We start from the raw sequence: 25056 nt of genomic DNA, 5'->3' as shown, positions 1-25056 counted from the left end.
TTACTGTTTCAATTTGGCCATTCTATACAGCCAGGGGTATACATTTATTGGCTGGAAGCAAAAACTATATGAACTCTTCGCATGGGCTGTATAAGTGCAGTATGGGGCAGGATAAGGGGCAGTAGGGGGCAGATTAAAGGGCAAGGGGGGGGGGTTGACAGGGGTCAAAGCAATCTTTAAGCTGGAAGCATTTCAATGTCCTGCAATTGCATTGAAACATATCTGTAAATATAGTTTTCAGTTAGTTATTTTCTTTGGATAGGGTTGTGAATGGGGGCCAAATTCGATAAAAACACTGCCCGTTCCCAACCTTGCATTTGGGGACCATTGCGACGCTGGAACTCCAGCCAATTGGGATTTTCCCCTAGCGGAGACAAACGCTCATAACCTGGAAATTTATGTACATGAGAATTGGAACCTTCCAAAAGCAGAAGCTATATTCTGAAAATACATGCATAAAAATAATATTTTTCTCAAACAAAAGGGTCAAAGTACGTTTCTATTTAGAACTTGAGAAAAATTTGAGACCGGTTACGTAAAATCTTACTATCCCACACATCAATAGGATTTGAACGCGTCAGTTTTATTCACAAATAAGCAGATGTCCAAAGCCAATAGGTGTTGGTAATTTGTTGGCAGTGACTTTTGGATGATAGGTTTTCATACAAAATCATACAAAAATAGCTTATATCATAGCAAATAAAACTGTTTTGTTTTTTTGTGCACTCACTAAACTGTATTAGATCTGGCCATGTAAAAATCTCATTTGTTTTTCAGGAAATACATTGCATTTTTATTCCTTCATGGAAACTGTGTTTACCAAAATGGGAAAATATTATAAATGTTTAAGGAAAATGAATGAGAAATTGCCTTTAAGAAGGCAAAAAATTGCACCAAGAAATATCTTGGTTGGATATTTCCGAAAAATTGTCATTTTGATCATAATGTTAATTATAATTATATTTAATATAATATTCACCTGGAGGTTTCATCTCCATTTCCGCCTTGAGTTTTTCCCGCATTTCCAAGGACCGTAACTCCTGCTCCCTCAATTCCCGTTCCCGTGCGTCCCGTTCCCGTTTATCTCTCTCAAGCTCCAATTCCAATCTGGAATAGAAAAGTTCATGTTATACTGAATATGTTATTTTTCTCGTTTATAAGACTTAATGATTTGGAAAAAATTAGTCTTTCAATCATAGGAGGTAAAGTGAATCAGAATTAAAAAGTTCATTAAAATTAGCGGAGTTTTGGGGATGCTGGTGCAATAAATTAACTTTTAAAAGGTGATTCAATTCCAACTAAATTGTTACAAAGATTTAACTGCAGTCTTTTAACTTTATATTCCACTATTGTTTACATTTTTGTACATAAGAAAACCAACTCTTGTCTGTTGTTTATCAGTCGCAGAAAGGGGCATAACTAAACATCTCCTAGCAACGTATAATTACCAAGTTTTATATGAATATTTTTAACAGATATGGCGAATGTTAAATCTCATTTCTTAGAATAACTGAAATAACTAAATTCCATAAAAAATACTTTTCTAGAAAAAAAGGAACTATTTTTCCAGATATTAAAAGAATGTACATTTCGAGGGGTGTTGCAATACTATAGTAACAACCTGAAATTAAATAAAGAATTACAACAGTCATGCACGCATCCATTGATATTGTAAGTTTATTACTTTATAAAAGTGTAAAGGAACTACTTTTCCTAAAAGTTAACACTAAATGAAAAAGTTAACACTAAACGATTCTTACACCAACCTTTCCCTGGAATTTGGTGGGTACATGGTCGCCATACGGATCGGGTCCATAAATGGATAACCAAGGTAACCAGGCATCCCCCTCGGATCTTGGCCAGCTGAAAAATACAAATGAAATGATATATGAAAGTTTGATAGTGGAATATATTCTTCTTTAAAATATTGATTTGAAAGCCTGCGAATGCTGCAAAATTGGAGCAAAAAACTGTCCCAGTTTACCCATTCAAGTAACAAATTCTCCACAGCTGAATTAAAACAATTGTAACATGTTAACTTTTACTGTTTTACACTCATAAGAACCACCAAACAAAACCAAACATAGCACACAGAAATAGCGCATTTCACCAAACAATTTTTTTGTTTTTTTGTTACAATTGTGAAATAACATCTTTTTACCAAATTCTGTACAGGCTGTCAGTTTGACAATAACTTTCTATTACTTAAATTTAAGTAATCAATATTATAATTACCAAGTGCATGGGGCTTAGCGTATTCCGAGAGTTGTCGCAGGGCTGGAGTATCAGGATACGACCTCGGCGTTACCCGGTCGCCATGGGAATGATGGGAGGGCGGAACGTTACTCACAACCTGTGCATCTGACGTTGAACTTGGACGTGGACTTGGACGAGGTGATTCCATCTTTCTCTGAAATAATTCATTACAGAAATGCTTACACAATAATTCTATAATAAATATCGGCATTAACAATGACACATTTCTGTAATCCTTGTAAATTTTTAGAAATTAATGTTCCTTCATTATAATTTACTTTCATGCAAAGCTACAATCTTTTGAACTCTCACTCAAATATAATAATATAATTAAATTAAGCTATCAAGTTAACGCAGCTTGCTTGGATATATATACATTGAAGGATATTCATACCTTAACATCATCCTTAGCTGGCGTTGAAGCAGGGGTAGGCTTGCGGTCGCCATGTTCCCGTTTCTTTGCAAGTTTGGAGTCCGGGAAGGGTTTAAACATGAGATCACAGCGCGAACAGGAGTTGTACTCACCACGGTTTAACAGTTTGATAAATCTGAAATTAACACAGATTATACATAAATACTAGGCAATATCTTTCAATAATAAAAACCATCTATTCCCTATGGTCTAGTATTTCTAGAAACTTACTGTTACATGTGCAGTTAAATTCTATTAGGTCTAAAATTGTACAAGTATAATGTTGCATAGGAGTAGTTAAGACACTTTTAAATAATTTTTTTCTGCAAAATAAAACTCGTTTCAAGGTATGCAAAATTGTATGTGTTTAATTGCTGTGTCGTTATTTCTCGCATATGCTTACAACCCAGTCAACAGATGTTGGCATATATATCTTAAACTTTTCTTTCTACTGGTTTAAAACCTGAACACTTACATGGCTGATTTGCTCCTGAGGATTTCCTTGTTACACGGGGTTGGCACCGGCCCAGGGGTCAGTGTCCCTTCCCGGTCAGAATCACTTTCTTCCTCAAACTCTACCTCTGACCTTTCACCTTCAACTTGACCTTTCTCCCTTCCCTGACTTTCACCCTGTTCTTGTTGAACTTTGACCTCAGCCTGCAAGGTCATATCTGCCCTGGGCTGGTCAGCATTACTATGGTTACTGCTGTGTAAGGGCGGTGGGTGATAACTAGACGACGATCCTGAAAATTGCGAATTCACTACCATTGGTTCTAGTTTTGGTGTCAAAAGGGGAGAACACATGTCTTTATTTGCTGAGAATCTGTCCAAACCAGGTTTGGTTTCACTGTTACCGACATTCTGAGCTAGACTCGACATGAAGTCTAAACTGTCGATGGGCTCCTGTTTAATGGAGACTTTAATTGGCGATGGAGGCGGAGTAATCACTTCCTCCTTAATACGGGGTCCGGATATCACAGAAGGTTCTCTTGACTCTACACCACTATTATTACCATTCACACCCACATCACTGGCACATGGCTCAGTCCTAGTTTCACAAGACGCAATAGTTCTTGATTCTGAGCTTTCGCTCCGAGAATCGGTATCCGACACTGACGGGGGCGGTATGGGCGACGTTGAAGCCTCGCTCACCTGAGGGGGTCGATGATAAATCGGCTCCAGGGGTGGGGGATATTTCGTTTGTGGAAACACAAAAGCTGGAAGTGGAGGTAGTGGAACAAATCCTTGTGGAATATGTGTCGAAGCCAACGGAATATGACCGCCTGGCGGTAAATGTGGTGGAATCAGCGGGCTCGTCTCAATTGGTGGCCGATTTGGTGAAGGGTACTCAGGTTCGGGACGAGGCAGCTCGGCACGTTTTTCTCCGCTTATTGTCGATTCCACAGGTATTGGCACTTTGTCTTTATCCAAATCGACAGGGCTTGGACTAGTGGGTGGGGAACTGGAGCTTAAATCGTCTGCATTTGTCTCATCTGCCTCATTCTGAGTTTCCTCGGCACCAGATATGCTGCTGTCAGATAGGGAGTCAGACTCGGATGGACCCTGAACATCATACAAAAATAGGTTTATATACTTATGTAAAACAATACCATTTTCTTCAGGGAAACTATTGATTAACATGTCTTTGAGATAAGTAGTCAAGTTTATGACTATTTGTTTAGCAGACATTAATTCAGTCATTCACAGCAAAGTTAATCAAAACATAGAGGTTTGGGCTTTTGTACTTATAAATCACCTTTTTCTGCTACCAAATTAAAGTTGCTTTTGCTATTGGCCAATTTCAATTAAACAAAACTCACAGATCGTTGTCTTTTAGGGAATTTGTCTTCACCGTCGGAACCGATGTGTCTTCGCTTCTTTTCCTTATCTGGACTTTCAGACTGTAAAATAAGAGACAAAAACTCATCAATGAAACTCGATAACAGAAAGGCTGTATTTGTATATCTGTATGGATTATTCCTAAACAGACATAGGTAGTATTCATAAACAAGTGTTTGCAAACAATTTGGTCTCATCAATAGTCTTCTATTTGCTTTGCAAAGCAGAAAATCAACAGAACATAATGCTTTAAGACATGCCCTTAATGTTATATGATAGAAGTCTCAATGATATATATATTCTCACATCACAGGCTTTAACCAAGATTAACAATAGCTGAAAATCATACACTTTCTCAAAAACCAGTTTGTTTTTTCTTCTTCTCCATAACAGTTTTAAGAGCACAAGGTAAAATAATCGCTTCATATAAAAGAACCATATTTAATTCAGTATACTTAGCTGATTTCATGCTATATTTCTGATTGAGATGTGCCTCTTTTAACCAAGAGGATAACGATTCCAGCCCAACCGGGGGGCACATTCTTTAAGACACCAAATACTGTGAGATAGACTCACATATAATTATATCAGCCTGCATTGCAAACTTCACTATCAAGCAAAACATTAGCAAAATAAATAACTACAATTGATTTCCTACCAGTCGTTTTTTCTTGTCCCTATCGCTGCTACTACTGCATGTGCTAAGCGCAGATGGTGACGATGGAACGAGGGATTTCTTGGAGTCGCTTGACGGACTATCAAGATTATCGACGCTTGTCTCGCTGGCACTGCCTTTTTTCTTTTCTTTGGAATCGGTCTGAAAGATAAAATAGTCAGTTAAATAAATTTTCGATTTCACTCCTCAATCCAAAAAAAAATCATCATCGTCATCAGCAACAGCAACAGCATAATCATCTTCACTCTAAACCCCATGTTGATGTGTGATCAGAATTTCTTACCAAGACCACAAACATGATTGTAATCATCATTGTTGGCTTATATAAGCATTATAACAATTATAGAGTCACAAAATAAGGCTATGTATTTTAATATACTCACAGAGTTGCGATGTTGGCGCGTCAACATACTATGCGTGCCATTGATATCCCCATCGCGTAGTGGCTGGAAGTAGGGAGAATCTCCACTGATTGGGCGATCCACGCCATATTTCTTGAAGAATAATCGGCATTTTGTACAGCGTTGACAGGGCTTCCCGACATTATTCCAGTCCTTAGATACTGAAATCAAAAATTGCAGCAAATTAAATATAGTGCTTTTTATTGAAATTTTAGTGTGTGTTTTTTTTTTAAATAAATGTTTTGTCATGCAGAATGATGAAAAAACTTTCTTGATAGTGGGCTAGAGCTAGTATTCAAAATGGATCTATTTCTTATACGTAGACATGCCTCAGTGATTTCATTCAGCCTATTGGTCAGCTAAATATACATGCCAATCAAAACACTAACTTTTTAAACTTAAATCTAAGTACGCTTTAAATTGCTTATTGAATAAACCCCTAAAAACTGTTTAAGCCAAGATTTTCAATATGTTGGAATTCACTGATAATGTTAACATATCATGTAAAATCGTTCAAGGCTTCCAAGCAAAACTGCGACTTGCTCTTGATTCTGATCAAGAAACACACCGTAACACACTGCCTCAAGCTTATACAAATCATTTTTTCACGATAAAGGAAATAAAGAATGAAATATGTATCGGCTTGTATTACTACATTGATTCTAATTTATGACAAAAACCATTCTTTGAAGCTACAAGAATAATTTTCATATCAACGAAAAAAACAAAAACTTTTGCGTCATATTGCGATAGTTTTTTGACTGAAATTTGAATTTGCTCCTAAATCATACTTTATGACGAACAATGGCTATCATTTTCAAGCCCTATAAAACAATGCTTACAGAATGAATAATTATGATGGATTCGTTTTATTGATTTTACGAAACCTGAAACATGTCTGTTGTCTATGCAAAGCATGTTCAAAGAAACCAAACTTAAGTTCTTCTAAAAAAAATTATTGCATTGTTTCCTGGAGTAAAACTTCTCAAAACAAAGCTTGTTTTATCCAGACAATGTAGCAATCTGTTGATATCTTTCATTCGTGACAAAAAACAACAACAATCAAATAATTTTTTTGCAACAAACCAAGTCCTAATTAAATTAAAACAAAATATGCATATCTGAGCTAACTTCATGAAATTTGTCACAAAATTTATCTTCACTGTATACCAACTTTTTCAATAAATTATGATTACACTGGAAAACCAAACTTAGCTTATAAGTCATACATGACTTCTCTCACATAACATTTATTTAAGGGACAGCGAATAAATTCAATTGTTACTACGCAAAAAAACAACAACCAAATTCCACATGAACCATATTTGTTTCCATTGTCTGCCTCTTCAGAATCAGACCAGAACTACATTTTCCAGCGAAGAAATGGATCGTGAAAGAGGATCGTGAAAGACGGCGCATTCTATCTATTGTCCCTCTCACTTCCCGAGACAGATAATCCATAACTATCCCCAAATTGTGTTTCCTATAGAGCCTTCTAAATATCAAGTATACAATTGTGAGACACTACTGACATTTTTGTGTCAAGCAAAACTTCAAAAATGTTTCCAGTTAACCGATATTTTTTTATCTTCTTTACGATCTTACTGTACTCGATTTCTGAAAGTTCAAGCCAGAAACGTAATTCAGTTTTCTTTGATTTAATTTTATGCAAATTATTAGTTTTCTTTCAAGAAATTTGCATTCAAAAGATGAAGCTTTCAATTAAAGTTTTATGTATATATTTAAATTAGAAGTGTATTGAAAGAGTCTTACACTTCAATTAATGAGTAATAAAAATAAATTTCAAATCTTAAAATGCATAATTTTGGGGGTAACACAAGATGCTATTTCCAATTCTAACTGCCATCCAAATAACAGTCAAGTCAGGTACCCCTACCCTGAACATCAAGAACCTTTAAATAAACAATGCACACAGCAATAAGGATGTTTTAAAATTATACGATGCATTCGTCTTACAAATTCAACCTTTTGTGTGCCTTTCTTATTTGATCAAGTATTTTTCAGCTGCTTTTGCTTCAAAAGTCAGAGCCTCCTGTTATTTTCTTGCCATTATTAAAAACCAGGGCGGTAGGGTCAAGTCTTTTGCAAACAAAACGAAAGCGTTGAGGACGTTTCCCCACAAGACATAAACCAATTTAAAATTCATTGGGAAATCATTACCCGCTAAGACTCAGGGAATAAATACAGTACGAAAGCAGTCCACATTGTGAAGAAAATGGCGTGCGGAATTTCCGCTTGGTTTACCCTCCCGAATTGAACAGTTCTTAAAAGGTCTCCGCTTCAATATTGCAAAATTAGACAGGGATTATGACAACTCATGTGTTAAAAGCTCAGACAGTTGATGAAAAATGTGCAACACAATTTTACGCCATGAACAGATAATGTGATTGTCGAATGAGGCAGAAATTCTTCATACCTTTAAGAAAAATCCAAGGAAAAAGATATGTGATATGAATTATGCATTTCTGAAAAAAACCCATAAAAGTCAATTATGTATTTCCAGTATGGTATGTAAAATACATGTAAAATGCAGCTGTTTCTAGTATAGGATTTGAAGAATGTGCTTAAGATACACATTATCTGTTAAATTGTCATGAATAAAATGGCATAACACTACAGCTGCAGGTTTCATGTGCACATTATATGTACAAATAAAAGCGCCACTTCAGTGCGATTATAAGACCATTGTGCGTGAAGGAACTTGTTAAATTTGTGGCTGATAAAATTGGTGTTGTGTAACCTACTTATATTACACTAGAATATATATATGTTAAGGATATCAGCAGTTAGGCAGCTGATAAAATGACGCATTATTTTTTATTAAATTAGCAGTCAATGCAAGATGGTTAAGGTCCCAGAATCAAAGATAATACCCAAGATATGACACCCAGGGCTTCTTTAAAGGCACTGGTGTCTATACAAATCTCAAGCACAGTGATTGCTTTAAAGCTTAACTCTCACATATTGACCGCTTTGACTTTTCTTTTAATTTTTGTCTCAGAATCAGCTGAACCTGGCATCAATGTCTTTAAATGTGCCATACATGATAACTTACAAAAGAACAGATCCTAAATGGTTGAAAAATTATAGTCAAAACAACCTTTTCTTTTTTTTTTTAAAGCATTATAGTAACGCTTTTAGCCATAATACATCAATTTTCAATTTTATTTATGAAAGACTGCAGTCTGATGTTTTGTCAGCAGTCTTATATCACTGGTTTCCAGATATTTACGCAAAAATTGGATCATTCCAAAACAACAACAAAAAGTTGTCAAAACGGTCAATCTGTGAGAGTGCAGCTTTAAGAGCCTGCAATTGGCATAAAGATAAGGTTAACTATTTCATTATCATCTTACCAGTAACGAGACAATTCTGGCAACGGAAGCCGCTTAATCCATCGCTGTCCTCTGAATCATTGTCCGAATTGCTGCTCGAACTCAGGTCCACTGAAAAAAAGTTGTAAGAATAGCAAATTTAACTATAGAAAATATTGTAAGTTGAGAGAATAACATATAAAACTAGTAAATAAAAATGTTTTTCAAGTTGTTTAAACCAAAATAGCACATTTAAAAACAGTTATGGATTAAACAGAATGGATTTAGAACATTGCCTATACATCCACTCATTTATTCTAAATGAATGAAATATTAATTTTGAAACACACAGAATTAGTAAACTATTTAATTATGTTCGGATTATTAATTTGTTTACTGCAATGCGATATCATTAAAGTGGTGATAAAACTACAGTGGTAGCTATTTAGTGAAATTTTAATTAAGACCGATGACAGTTACATTGAAAAACTCAGACAATAAGTGTCAGATACGCGCACATGACATATTACTTAAATAAGCAGAGCAAACAAATTAATTGCTTACAATAATTTGTCATTTGGCCGTTAGATTGACTCTATATTAGCTGCCGAGCAATTAAAGAAAGTTGACGTGCATTTTGAAATTGGATAAAAAACACAGATTTGAACAAAACCAATGCAATCGTTGCCTTAAGCAGAATAAATATCAAGAACATTTTTTCAAAACAAGTGCGCCTGGATTGAAAACCAAAACTTGTGTGTTATTTATTAGTAAAAAAATGGTATTTTAACACAGGAATTATTAAATCCATATAATGGTAATTGCTCTGACAAAATGTGTATCAAGTTTCATTTGAATATCCTGAAGGTAGAGCCAAGGTTTAATCCTGAAGTAAAGGTTAAGGTTATATCCTGAAGATAAAATCAAGGTTATATCCTGAAGTTTAAAGGCCTGTATGAAGGTTACATCCTGCAGTTAAGGCAAAGGTTATATCCTGAAGTTAAGGCAACGAAAACACATAAGACCAAGGTTAAATCCTGAAGTTAAGGCAAAGGTTATATCCTGAAGTTAAGGCCAATGTTATATTCTGAAGTTAAGGCCAATATTATATTCTGAAGTTAAGGCCAATGTTATATTCTGAAGTTAAGGCCAATGTTATATTATGAAGTTAAGGCCAATGTTATATTCTGAAGTTAAGGCCAATGTTATATTCTGAAGTTCAGGCCAATGTTATATTATGAAGTTAAGGCCAATGTTATATTCTGAAGTTAAGGCCAATGTTATATTCTGAAGTTAAGGCCAATGTTATATTATGAAGTTAAGGCCAATGTTATATTATGAAGTTAAGGCCAATGTTATATTCTGAAGTTAAGGCCAATGTTATATTATGAAGTTAAGGCCAATGTTATATTCTGAAGTTAAGGCCAATGTTATATTATGAAGTTAAGGCCAATATTATATTCTGAAGTTAAGGCCAATGTTATATTATGAAGTTAAGGCCAATATTATATTCTGAAGTTAAGGCCAATGTTATATTCTGAAGTTAAGGCCAATATTATATTCTGAAGTTAAGGCCAATGTTATATTCTGAAGTTAAGGCCAATGTTATATCCTGAAGTTAAGGCCAATGTTATATTCTGAAGTTAAGGCCAATGTTATATTCTGAAGTTAAGGCCAATGTTATATTCTGAAGTTAAGGCCAATGTTATATCCTGAAGTTAAGGCCAATGTTATATACTGAAGTTAAGGCCAATGTTATATTCTAAAGTTAAGGCCAATGTTATATTCTGAAGTTAAGGCCAATGTTATATGATGAAGTTAAGGCCAATGTTATATCCTGAAGTTAAGGCCAATGTTATATCCTGAAGTTAAGGTTAAGGTTCTATCCTGAAGTTGTGGTCAAGGTTAAATCTTAAAGTTAAGGCCAATGTTATATCCTGAAGTTAATGCCAATGTTATTTCCTGAAGTTAAGGTCAAGATTGTATCCTCAAGTTGAGGTCAAGGTTATATCCTCAATTTAAAGGCCAAGGTTAGAGATTTTAAACAAAGACTAAGACAAAGACAAAAACGACCCAAAGCCTACCACAATAATAATATATGACCTTTTATCCAGACAAGCTAAATATGTGCTTATAATTTAGATTTCAGGACAACTTTAATAAGACTCTTTTTATCACAACCATACCCCATAGAATCAATGACTTACACACCTTAATGGACTCCCAAGACAATAAAGCCATAAAAACAATACATTTTAATGTCTCATGTGTATGCCGAAATCATTTATTCAATTTTTCGCCATTAAAACTGCTATAAAACTAATAGCTTAAAAAAAACCTAGCCCCAGTACGCATTTCCTCTGATAATTCCTGTATGATCATATCATCTGACAATCACACGGTCAATTACTCGCACATATTCAGCGAGGCCTTTCTCTTTCAAGTCAACCATTTACAATTTTCTTTTATTCCTCCAAGAAAACGAACTCCCGAGGATGAATAAATTGTTCAGCTCGTTTTTCCCGTTTTCTCATTCATTTTGCCAGCTACAGTTTTCGTATTAATACGTCATTCTCATTTCCGTGCGTTAACGCAGAAAACAGATGGCTGTGTTTTAGAATCATTATGGTTGTCAGTGGATAACCTATTTACATTTTTTTTTAAATGCTTTTCAATTAGGCAAATGAGAAACAACAACAAAGGATGTTAAATGCATGACTTCTAAATATCAGTCATATATCTACACTCTTCCTTGTATCAACTCTCTTCCTTGTATCAAAACTTCTAAATATCAGCCATATATCTTCTCCCTTCCTTGTATCAAAACCTCTAAATATCAGCCATGTATCTACTCCCTTCCTTGTATCAAAACCTCTAAATATCAGCCATGTATCTTCTCCCTTCCTTGTATCAAAACCTCTAAATATCAGCCATGTATCTACTCCCTTCCTTGTATCAAAACCTCTAAATATCAGCCATATATCTACTATCTTCTTTGTACCAAACTAAACATCAGCCATATATCTACTTCCTTCCTTGTATCAAAACCTCTAAATATCAGCCATATATCTACTATCTTCTTTGTACCAAACTAAACATCAGCCATATATCATACATGCCATATCCCCCGGAGGGGGATAAAATCCCCCGGAATTTTGACCCATCCCCCGGTCTCCCGGAGGGGGATGAAAATCCCCCGGAATTAAAAAGTGTTTAAAATTACGCAAATTTATCACAGGGTTTAATTATATATGCCTGTTTACAGTTATAATGCCCTTCCTGTCCTGAAGCTTAATTGGATTATCAACTGATGGTGTGTTTTAACAACACCTATTGGGTGACACTTAATAAATCAGCAGGGCACATTTCATGCATTGTTTTGATTGAAACTGACAGAATTTGCGTAAGAAATGTCAATTAGACTAGTCAGATAAAAGGTCGATTTTCATTGGTTAAAACTATAATTTTTATCCAATCAGAGAGGATGTAACAAATTAAAGCGTTCTTCATAACATGTGTCATTGTCATCAAAAGAATTAATAATTTAAAGGTGACTGTAAATTATTCAGTAAAGAAAAGGATTAAAATAACTAATAGACAATGCTGTTCTTTGTTATGCCTCACTAATATGTTTACATACATGACATTGACCTTCATCGCAAATATCGGAAAATAACAGAACTTCCAGAAGAGAAACTGAAAGTAGACAATTCTGATGAAATGACTTTTATTTATTTATTATGGTGATGTTTTTTTGTTTGTTTGTTTTTTTATGAATGCCAAAAGAAGATATGTTTATGAACTTAATAAATTATGCGTTTGCTTTTTATCAGAAGCAAACAATTCTGACTATTTGGGAATTGAAATGAAAAATATTGATAATTCATTCCATTCTCTCTATTAGTCTGAAAGTCATCATTTATGATCATAGGCTGCAAATTTTGTATCCAATTTTAGAGGAAGGTAAGCACATTAAATTGCCTCTGAAACATATTTTTCTGTGAAGTATTCTATTTTGCAAGTGAGTGATTTTATTATGCAATATGGTTGTGTCTTATAAAAATATAGATGAAGTGCTGGAAAAAGGGGTAAACAAGTTGAATTGGCATGTGTGTCATGCCCGTAATGCTACATGGCGATGATAAAAATCCCCTTAAATTGTGGACATAATCCCCTCGGGAGCCTTTCAAAATTATGGCAATTTGTTGTTTTTTCGTACTTGCGTCTTAAAATACTTCGAAATTTTGCCAAATTAGATCTGCTAAAAAATCCCCCTGAATACTACCAAAATCCCCCTGAATTTTCAGACTTTTGAACAAATCCCCCTGAATGGTCTTCAGAAAATATGGCATGTATGCATATATCTACTCCCTTCCTTGTACAAGACTTCTAAATATCATCAATATATATCAACTCCCTTCCTTGTACCAAACTTATAAATATCAGCCATATATCTACTCCCTTCCTTGTACCAAACTTCTAAATATCAGCCATATATCTACTCCCTTCCTTGTACCAAACTTCTAAATATCAGCCATATATCTACTCCCTTCCTTGTACCAAACTTCTAAATATCAGCCATATATCTACTCCCTTCCTTGTACAAGACTTCTAAATATCATCAATATATATCAACTCCCTTCCTTGTACCAAACTTATAAATATCAGCCATATATCTACTCCCTTCCTTGTACAAGACTTCTAAATATCATCAATATATATCAACTCCCTTCCTTGTACCAAACTTATAAATATCAGCCATATATCAACTCCCTTCCTTGTATCAAAACCTCTAAATATCAGCCATATATCTACTCCCTTCCTTGTACCAAACTTATAAATATCAGCCATATATCTACTCCCTTCCTTGTACCAAACTTCTAAATATCAGCCATATATCTACTCCCTTCCTTGTACCAAACTTCTAAATATCAGCCATATATCTACTCCCTTCCTTGTACCAAACTTATAAATATCAGCCATATATCTACTCCCATCCTTGTACCAAACTTAAAAATATCAGCCATATATCTACTCCCATCCTTGTACCAAACTTAAAAATATCAGCCATATATCTACTCCCATCCTTGTATCAAACTTATAAATATCAGCCATATATCTACTCCCTTCCTTGTACCAAACTTAAAAATATCAGCCATATATCTACTCCCATCCTTGTATCAAAACTTCTAAATATCCGCCATATATCTACTCCCATTCATGTATCAAAACCTCTAAATATCCGCCATATATCTACTCCATTCCTTGTATCAAAACTTAATATCAGTCATATATATCTATTTTCTTTTTTGTGTCAAAACCTCTTAAGATCAACCAACTATCTTCCATCTTCCTTGTATCAATCCTAAAAGTTTCACTCATACATTTCAAACAAAAAATGACACATCACTCAGCTATTACCCTCAGCTTAAAAACCATACGGAGATTTTTTTCTCTTTCAGCCAACAACTCGCCAACTCCTGGGCAATCAATGCAGACAAGCATACGGCCATAAAAGGAAATATACCTCTTTATACATCCGACGCAACGCAGCCATAATCTATGAAATATCCCTCTAGGGCTTTATCCAGGCTTTGTTTACAAGGAACATTCCAGCATTAAACCCACGATGGGGTTGGGAAATTGTGTAGGAACTATACGCACATGATGGAAATGACAGCATTGTGGGAAATATTAAACAGTACAGGAAATGACTCGGATAAGTTAAGAATATTTCCGACTTCAATCACACTTGTGAGGCAACAATGGTGAATATCACATATATTTGACAGAACTGAAGTATGATACTAGGCAAATAATCATCATCATCATCATCATCATCATCATCATCATCATCATCATCATCATCATCATCATCATCATCATCATCATCCTTGTCCCCTCCCCCTCCTTGTCATCATCCTCAGCATTATCCTCATCATCATCATCCTTGTCCTCATCATCAGTATCAGCAATGATAGCAACAGCAGCACCAACTACAGCCATCTGGCATTAATAAACACCACTACCAGCCACCAAGAATTATTTCCAGCATTAAGCTATATAATTATATCCCAGTATTGAGGTATTCCACCATAAAATACTCGCCCATAACACACTTTATTTATTCATAAAGTGCACCATATTCTTTAAAATACCACACCTCAACCGAATAAGTTTTCCATCGCTAATCAATACAGAAGATAAAGCTACATGGGTACTTATGCTTAATCGAAAAAATTCAATTTCGCGTTACTTTACGATTGTCGGAATAACAAATGCCACAACCTATCACTCTGCGTATTAGCATTAATAATTCAACACCGAAGCACAACTATTTCACATTTACTGAATATTTCTCTGATCATTTATAGCCAATGATGTAGTCTTTGTCAGTCATTATCAATATATTACTTTGTCCAATACATTGGACCATATTTTCCAAGAAGAGATGAATTTGTAGAAGGTTTTTTATGTTTTTTGGCCTTAAATTTGAAAATGTGAAGTCAATAATTTCGTTTTGATGTTGATGGTGTGTTGTGTTTGTGTGCACAATTTTCAAATATTCAAATTCATTCCTTAATAAAACTTACAGAACTCGCTGCTGGCCGGTCGCTGTGATCTAGTGGTGGCACGTTTCACACCGTGTTTTCGATGTCGACGGTGGGGTCGGTTGGAAGCTGCCGCTGGGGTCTTTTTCCAGAAGTAGTAATACTCGACTAGCTCACCCTGAAAATACACCAATAAAACAAAGGTTAGGTCGTACTATTATACGTTCATTTAAGCTCAATAATTATTTCGTAGAGCTATAAGCTGCTATGAAGCAACCTTGGTAGAATCAAAACTCTCCATCTTTTTGTTGGGCTTTACAACTGTTTGCAAATCAACTTAGCAAAATGTGCTTAGTTAATTAGTTAAACAAAGCATTCATGTGAGCGTTGCAACTTTGCACTGAGGTTGATGTCATGATATAACGCTCAAACTAAAACAGTCAGACAGGATTTTCCAGTCATGTTTGATGTCACTGTACTGCGTTCGCATTTGTAGTTGTGCCTCTTATGGACTATCAAATTATATTGGTAGCACACCCCCATTTTCAAACGGGGAAACACAAATGAGACAGCAACATTATTGTTGCATTCATTATTTTAGTTTTAGCATTAAGTTTTTAATGAATCGGCCACCTACAAGCTCAAATTGACAAATCTAGGCTTATTTGAGAAAAAAAAATGCATTTGCTGATTTTAAGACCATCTGGTGTCTAGCCCCTTTAAAAAAGAGCAGTACTACTTTTGAAAAATATTTCCTTGGAAAAAACAAAACCGTTCCTAGGAGTCTTGATCAAATGGCCTCCAGCAGCGTACAATTTGCAAACTTGGCCAAAACAGGTGGTTAAATACCCATACCCTGATTATACATCAGCATCCGCAAGTAATAATCACGCCATCATTAGGTTAGGGTTGTATTTCATCAATGCTTTTGAAAACGCAACTTTATAATTCATTTATTATAGCGTCTGCAACCATTTTACAATTATCCACACCTGTTTAAAGGTGTGCATTTCTTTTGAACTGCAATTTTTATAATACAATCAACTGCCCTAGATATATCAAATATAAGTAACAGCGCTATCTAGAATCCATAAAGTAAAGTTAAAAATCTAAATTGCACATTTCGGTCTGGTAACAAACAGGTTATTAATGTTGAAAACGATCATGATAATTCTCTAAACTTCATAACCAACTAAATAAATGCATTAAAATAATTTGATAATGCCATGAAAACCTCATGAATATCTGATATCTGAATTTCAGGGAAATATTTAGATGGTAATTCATGTTATTAAAAGCACGAAAATATTTCATCAGATGTAGTTTATATATTTATTCAATTAAAATGTACTTATCCATTTTTAGAATATCAGATTTGTAGCTGAGACAACGGGCTTTTCTTTTGAGCGCTTTATCTGACAACGGCATCATAAGCAGATGCGCTTTTGTTTTTCGGCCATAAAGGCGCATAACTTGACAATTATTAAAACCAGAGTTATGGGACTTGCTACACATCAGCATTGTCTCCATCAACATGGGTACCAAGTTTCAAATTAATTACACCCTGCAAGGCAAAGACGCTGTCAAACATATGCCTATTATAACTGATAAATATCTTGTATGTTTTGGAAACGGCCAATGTTAAAGTTTTTGAGCCAACAAACTGCATCTAGGGAACATTAATTTGTTAATTTGTCCTACCTATGTGTGTGTATATGTGTATGTAAGTGTGTGTGGGGGAGTGTGTGGGTGGGGTTGGGGGTTCAGGCGGTATTATTGAGGGGGAAGGGGAAACATCTGAACCATGAAACCACTCCACCCTACTAAACCCGACTCTCCCTATAATATCATGTTGTAAAATTTTGCTAATTAAAATAAGTTACTTAAGTGTACTGTTACAATATAGACATTTTGAGAAACTGAGGCCAAAACTATACTCAATACTTCGATTACTTTTCATTGTATTTTAAAACTCTCACTTTCATTTAACAGCCAAAAGCAAAAACACACACAAAAAGTTGAAACTGAAGTCAGCGTCTCCCGCCTTACTTTGGAAACAATCACTTAGACTAATATAACATCTTAAGAAAAAACGTTAACCTAAAATGTCACTTTTGTAACTGACACCGATGTGACAACATTATGTATTTCACTTAGCCCGGTAGAAAGTTGTCACGACCATGTGTTTATCACCAACAAAAATTGGTCCCATTTAAATTCCAAATTAAGTAACCGAACTGTTGGTCTGACAATTGTTTTGATATGGTCATTTTCAAAAGGTTAACCTGATTAAAAGGCTATCTAAGGGTACAACGTTAAACATTGACATCTGTTCATTTTGGTTTACATGCTTTGATTTAAACATTTCAAAATCAGGGAAAGCCTATTCATATTACCAAAGTAGATTACTTTCACTAGCAGATGCAGTGGGATAGGTGAGGGAGGGGTTCAGGGTAATTGGGAACCTGAATAGCGCATAATTTTAAGCATCAAGATTCACTTTTCCTACCCAAAGGAAAAATATAGAAAAAACATGACACTTTTTCCCGCAAATAATTGGTCTATAAGACTATTGGATCCCCAGGGGACTGTTTTGTTTTAGTAAATAAGTCTATTTTATAGATACAATTATTACTCTTTTCCATATAAACCAAAACATTATACCAAGCCTGGTATTTATACAGCCTTGAAGGCCAGTCCTGAAATTTTGTTCTGCTAGGGGTTTGGGGCCATAAAGGATTTTCAGTACTTTCAAACTCTGACGAGACTCCAGTCCAGAAGTTCTAGTAACAGAGTCAGGCCTGTTAAAATATGTTCCTACTTGTTTTTTAGCTCAACCTTCGCTGTTCAATGTCAGTCAGACACCTTTAAATTAAAATCTTATATAAAAATAATAAGCCTTTAATTGTATGATAATATGGTACAGCGATATAAAATAACATGTTGATGGATTGAGTAGAAGGACCACAACCAGCGTATGAAAAAACTCAGTGCTTGAAGCCCCTACCGCCACCCCCCACCCCCAAACCCGAAAGAAATTCTAATCAGATCTGCGCAAAGCTCAGGACACCCCCTGGGCGGAATTCTGGCAAAGGCCGGATAAATATCAGGCCTGTTATAAAGACCTGGCTAACAGCTTTTCATGCAGCTGCATAACAGGCATACCACCGTGAAATAATCATAATCATGCCTGGCTTCATGTAATAATATTACATATATGAGACGAATCTTGCTGTTATAACTGCCATTGAACCTAACACCACTGTAACAAACACGCTGACTTCAAAAACTCTGTATACATCATACAAGATTTCTTTGCATCAAAAGCATGCATGTTTCCTCCACTTTTATAGATCGTTATTTTACCCTAACTAATTCCCCGTTTATTCAGTTTATATCCTACACGAATCGACTTTATGAGACTGCATCCAAGTTTCATTAGGCTGGAGTGACATAAAAATGTCGTAAAATTATAGTTATGATAAAGAATTAATGGCATATAACTGTGTTATTCCGCTCATGCAGTTTCGGAAATGCATATTCACCTATATATCATAGACCGAATGTGATAAATGGATTTTTTTTTGGTAAGAACATAGCAATTATTCAGATATTTTAACTCAAGTCTGGTAATAATCCAAAGTCGTAAAAGCAAAAGAAGTCTCGTTTATGAGTACAGAAGCTTTCTGTATTTTGCTAGTGGTGTTCCGAAATTTTCTCGCCTCGTGAGATTCACATATGGAGGGAACTACTTTTTCTGACTGAGCATATCACAATATATCTTTGCCTATTAGAAACAACTTAGGTGGCCTAAGTCCTCAGACTACTTGTCTTACAACAGATCTTGACAATGATAGAAATAATTTCTGAGGAATACTGTATTTTGTTGACAACCGAAAACAAAAAGCAAATTATGAAAATGGAAAAATATTCCACATAAATGTCAGTAACAGAGGTATCAACTTGTGCATAAAGTTGATTTTTTTTGTAGCAACATGTGAGATTTTCAGCAAGGCCACAATTGTTCACTTGTCGTTTCCCTCCCCACATTTCTTTAATTTCGTAATAATAAGATATCACTACCGGAGGGCTAAAAATAATACTCAGGTCATGAACTACCAAATGCAGAAGAAATGCTTTTCTTTAATTCTGTCATCACTTAAGTGTTCATGAACAAATGAACAGCTTTTAGATGCCCAGAATGTCAAATTGTATCCAATGCTCCAAATATGAGAATTGGTTAAGTGTAATTCCTTAAACAATTGAGTTGACCCACTAAAAAATTCTGGATGTGACCTATCCATCTCCAAACCTTCAGGAGAGGTATATAAAGTTACAATGGCATCTGGAAAGGGGTTGAAAGTTGCAATATGAACGGAATAATCAATCCGCAGCTTTACGAGTAGTGTTTCAAAACGTTAATTACACAAACCTTTTTTATCCCGCCAAATAAACCCTTTCATAGTAAAACACACACCCTACAAGTTAGGTGGGTGGGGGCGGGAATCTTTCTGGGCTTGTTCAAATACCAAACCCTTTCTTTTCTTAATGATTTATTTCATTTCGATAGTCAATTTTACAGGTAGCTTATCATCCCTCGTCACTTAGAAACTGTCAACAGCCTATGTCCTAATCAGTTAACATTTAAACGTAAACCAATGTAATCTATTCAAGATTTTGATAACACATTATTTACGGATAAGCGCCATAGCATTAAACTCGTTCATCAAATCTCAAGAATACGGAAAAAGTTATTGAAATGAGTGGAATATTACAGATAAAATTTATCTCAGCGTACCTCAAACTCTGATGTTAAGACTATACTATCCATAATTTAATGGAAAATACGACATAATAACGATAACAAAAATAACTACCGCATTAACCTTGAAACCTTTTTTAAAGCTTGTATAGATTTGAAATTTTTAAGATCTTTTATTTTTTATTTAAAAAACGCATGGTTTAGAAGCATTTAACCGGTCGATATTTTCAAGAAAGGGTTACACACAACCATTACCTTTTAATGGTGAAAGGCTTATTAATGAATCAATGCTTATCTCTGTCCCTTGTGTAGAAAAAAAATACCCACCCAATGACTCATTAGAGAATCTTAGTCACTTTGGTTAACGGATCTTAGTCACTTTGGTTAAAGGATCTTAGTCACTTTGCTTAAATGATCTAAGTCACTTTCATAAAGGATCTTTGTCACTGTAATAGCCCCTGAGACTTTAATTCAAGGATCTTAGTCATTTCAACAGCCCCTGAGACATTTATTAAAGGATCTTAGTCACTTCAACAGCCCCTGAGACTTTTATTAAAGGATCTTAGTCACTTCAACAGCCCCTGAGACTTTTATTTAAGGATCTTAGTCACTTCAACAGCCCCTGAGACTTTTATTTAAGGATCTTAGTCACTTCAACAGCCCCTGAGACTTTTATTTAAGGATCTTAGTCACTTCAATAGCCCCTGAGACTTTTATTTAAGGATCTTAGTCACTTCAATAGCCCCTGTGACTTTTATTTAAGGATCTTAGTCACTTCAATAGCCCCTGAGACTTTTATTAAAGGATCTTAGTCACTTCAATAGCCCCTGAGACTTTTATTTAAGGATCTTAGTCACTTCAATAGCCCCTGAGACTTTTATTTAAGGATCTTAGTCACTTCAACAGCCCCTGAGACTTTTATTAAAGGATCTTAGTCACTTCAATAGCCCCTGAGACTTTTATTTAAGGATCTTAGTCACTTCAATAGCCCCTGAGACTTTTATTTAAGGATCTTAGTCACTTCAACAGCCCCTGAGACTTTAATTCAAGGATCTAAGTCACTTCAATAGCCCCTGAGACTTTTATTAAAGGATCTTAGTCACTTCAACAGCCCCTGAGACTTTTATTCAAGGATCTTAGTCACTTCAACAGCCCCTGAGACTTTTATTCAAGGATCTTAGTCACTTCAACAGCCCCTGAGACTTTTATTCAAGGATCTTAGTCACTTCAACAGCCCCTGAGACTTTTATTCAAGGATCTTAGTCACTTCAACAGCCCCTGTGACTTTTATTAAAGGATCTTAGTCACTTCAACAGCCCCTGTGACTTTTATTAAAGGATCTTAGTCACTTCAACAGCCCCTGTGACTTTTATTAAAGGATCTTAGTCACTTCAATAGCCCCTGAGACTTTTATTAAAGGATCTTAGTCACTTCAACAGCCCCTGAGACTTTTATTAAAGGATCTTAGTCACTTCAACAGCCCCTGAGACTTTATTTCAAGGATCTTAGTCACTTCAACAGCCCCTGAGACTTTTATTAAAGGATCTAAGTCACTTCAATAGCCCCTGTGACTTTTATTAAAGGATCTTAGTCACTTCAACAGCCCCTGAGACTTTTATTAAAGGATCTAAGTCACTTCAATAGCCCCTGAGACATTTATTAAAGGATCTTAGTCACTTCAATAGCCCCTGAGACATTTATTAAAGGATCTTAGTCACTTCAATAGCCCCTGAGACTTTTATTTAAGGATCTTAGTCACTTCAATAGCCCCTGAGACTTTTATTAAAGGATCTTAGTCACTTCAACAGCCCCTGAGACTTTAATTCAAGGATCTTAGTCACTTCAATAGCCCCTGAGACTTTAATTTAAGGATCTTAGTCACTTCAACAGCCCCTGAGACTTTTATTTAAGGATCTTAGTCACTTCAACAGCCCCTGAGACTTTTATTTAAGGATCTTAGTCACTTCAACAGCCCCTGAGACATTTATTAAAGGATCTTAGTCACTTTAATAGCCCCTGAGACTTTTATTAAAGGATCTAAGTCACTTCAATAGTCCCCGAGACTTTTATTCAAGGATCTTAGTCACTTCAATAGCCCCCGAGACTTTAATTCAAGGATCTTAGTCACTTCAACAGCCCCCGAGACTTTTATTTAAGGATCTTAGTCACTTCAACAGCCCCCGAGACTTTTATTTAAGGATCTTAGTCACTTCAACAGCCCCTGAGACATTTATTAAAGGATCTTAGTCACTTCAACAGCCCCTGAGACATTTATTAAAGGATCTTAGTCACTTCAACAGCCCCTGAGACTTTTATTAAAGGATCTTAGTCACTTCAATAGTCCCCGAGACTTTTATTCAAGGATCTAAGTCACTTCAATAGCCCCTGAGACTTTTATTCATGGATCTAAGTCACTTCAATAGCCCCTGAGACTTTTATTCAAGGATTTAAGTCACTTAAATAGCCCTGCAACTATAATTAAAGGATCTTAGTCACTTCAATAGCCCCTGTGACTTTTATTCAAGGATCTAGGTCACTTCAATAGCCCCTGTGACTTTTATTCAAGGATCTAAGTCACTTCAATAGCCCCTGTGACTTTAATTCAAGGATCTTAGTCACTTCAATAGCTGATCTCATAAATGAATAAAGCAAAAAATGAAAATATAACACTATATATTAGCTTAATTTCTAATACGACTAAGACCGACTTAGACTGACTAAGACTGATTAAGGATTTTATTAAAACAGCACGCCCCAGCTGACGGGACCCAACATCACAATCTCTTGGGCTAGAAGCATACAGACACCTATACACAAGACTACTCTCGTCCTCCGAAGCCTTGAAGTTTCATACAATTACTTCTGAAGACGAATCACAGTGAAATTGGTTTTCCTGCTATAACTTGAAAACTGCATAAACAGAAACACAATCAAACTTTTGATTACACATTTATCCTTCGACAAATAAAAGAAATTAAAACAAAACAACTCATAGTGCCTCAAATAAAATTTGATGAAGGAAAAATTGCAGCAGACTGCTGTACATTCATGTGTATGTCATACTTTCTTTTACCATCATTGGGGGTTGTCTTCCAGTATAAGTATGTATTTTTCACAAATCAAACTTAAAATAAAGAAACTAACAGTTAGTTAAAAAGTGCGCTTTGATACTAGACTTGAACCAAATTGACCTAGAATATTGTTAAAACAAATTTGGTAGTTTTACCCAAACACACTACACTAAAAAAGTATGAATACCACTTCAATCGAAATTTCTTAAAAATTTATTTCACAAAAATTATTATCATGCTTGCTTATAAATAATAATATAGATAAAAAGTATTCAAATAACTTCCATAACAATAAAACTAACAACCAGGCTTTTCAGTTAAGTTGTTTTTCCCACTAAACTGAAATATACTCATTCCTGCCTCTTTAATCCCAAACCAAGAAGAGTCGGAATATAACCAAAGGGAAACAACTCAATAACAATAGACAGAAAAATATAAATTTGTCAAAAAATGCCTGTTTTCAACATAATAAATACATTTTAAAGCAATATTTTTCCATACCTTATCAAAATTCCTTCAGCAAATCACAAATTTAACATCTGCTTCACCACTTTCTTTATGTATCAGCCAATGGCTTAGTTTCCATACATTGTCAAGTAGGTTATATTTTCAGAAACAAATTGAGCATATATTTGCTAAAACAGAGTCAATTTCGACACAATAACAATCAATGAAACACTGACGTAACTTGAACACACTGTGGTCAATCCAGTAAACACAATAAGTACACAAACTCGGACACAAGTCACTAACTAAACGTGCTAAACAGAGAAAACTTAACCCGGTATGTTTACAGTGTGAATATAAACCAAGATGGCCGCCACACACACTTTACAAGATGAAAACGGTAGCTAGCCAGTCAGCTAGCTGAGGGTATTGAAGAAGAGGGAAAATACAATATCTCTCGTCACTTACTGCTATCAGAGAGGCATAAAGAGAGTTGGTAAAATTCAAAACAAACGATATAGGAGTGATCGGAGGAATATAATCTGTGCTTTAAAATTTTCTTTAAAAGGAGTGCCTCGAATATAACCTCACCGTTTACAGTACTTACAGAATATTTAAGGATTTATTGCATTTTTACTTGCATTTATGCTGTATGAACACAGTAAGGCATGCGAGCAAATTCCAGGAAGTGCTTTTAAGTATTTTTTTTTTCGATTATCCTGCCTTCATACAGCATAAACACAAGAAGAATGTGATCAATAATTATATTTACATATAAAAATTACCAGTATCTTCTGCAATAATTGAGCGGTTTTTTTCATAAAGAAATATAACAAACAAAATACATTTGTACTAAAGAAAAGCAGATATTTGTAACATCGTATATCATTGGTTAAATGACGTCATAACTCCTTACATTACAACATCTAGTCTTATCTTTACTAAGGACTAGGCACATAGAATGTATATTTTCTATAGAGAGGTGAAAAACAAAGGTGCCAGTCTCTGTCAGGGGTAATCACATCATACTTGAAAAACATAACCATATACTGCCAACTATGATGTAAAAAGTTATACAAACTAATATGTCTGTTCATATTGAGTGCAAATAAACAGACAAATAGGAAAAAGATTTCTTTTTAGAGAATATTTCTATACAGCGATTATTTCCATTAAGAAACCTTTTCTATTTAGAGACTTTTTCTATTTAGAGACTATTTCTATTTAGAGACTACTTGACATATTAAATGGCCAGTGCTGAATCTATTAAGGTGGCCGCCTCTCATCCACCAGGTTGTGGGTTTAA

At 35.1% G+C, this 25056-nt stretch overlaps 1 protein-coding gene across 6 annotated transcripts in view; it reads right to left on the bottom strand.

Moving 5' to 3' along the window:
* The window catches only part of LOC128246743 (arginine-glutamic acid dipeptide repeats protein-like), a 101915-nt gene that overhangs the window by 6005 nt on the left and 70854 nt on the right, over window positions 1–25056 (bottom strand). For 4 of the 6 annotated variants that reach the window (XM_052965140.1, XM_052965143.1, XM_052965145.1 and 1 more), the window contains 11 exons: window positions 15513–15648; window positions 8962–9051; window positions 5567–5745; window positions 5166–5324; window positions 4489–4569; window positions 3144–4231; window positions 2651–2804; window positions 2236–2410; window positions 1761–1863; window positions 980–1107; window positions 311–388 (listed from right to left, as the gene is read on the bottom strand). In XM_052965140.1, coding sequence (XP_052821100.1) covers window positions 311–388; window positions 980–1107; window positions 1761–1863; window positions 2236–2410; window positions 2651–2804; window positions 3144–4231; window positions 4489–4569; window positions 5166–5324; window positions 5567–5745; window positions 8962–9051; window positions 15513–15648 — 2371 coding nt within the window. The remainder of the gene's footprint in view (window positions 1–310; window positions 389–979; window positions 1108–1760; window positions 1864–2235; window positions 2411–2650; window positions 2805–3143; window positions 4232–4488; window positions 4570–5165; window positions 5325–5566; window positions 5746–8961; window positions 9052–15512; window positions 15649–25056) is intronic. The other 2 variants (XM_052965141.1, XM_052965142.1) reach the window with 2 other exon arrangements.

Source organism: Mya arenaria, chromosome 9, assembly GCF_026914265.1.
Source record: "Mya arenaria isolate MELC-2E11 chromosome 9, ASM2691426v1".
NCBI classification, from domain to species: Eukaryota; Metazoa; Mollusca; class Bivalvia; order Myida; family Myidae; genus Mya; species Mya arenaria.
This window is presented reverse-complemented; position numbering and strand designations above follow the sequence as displayed.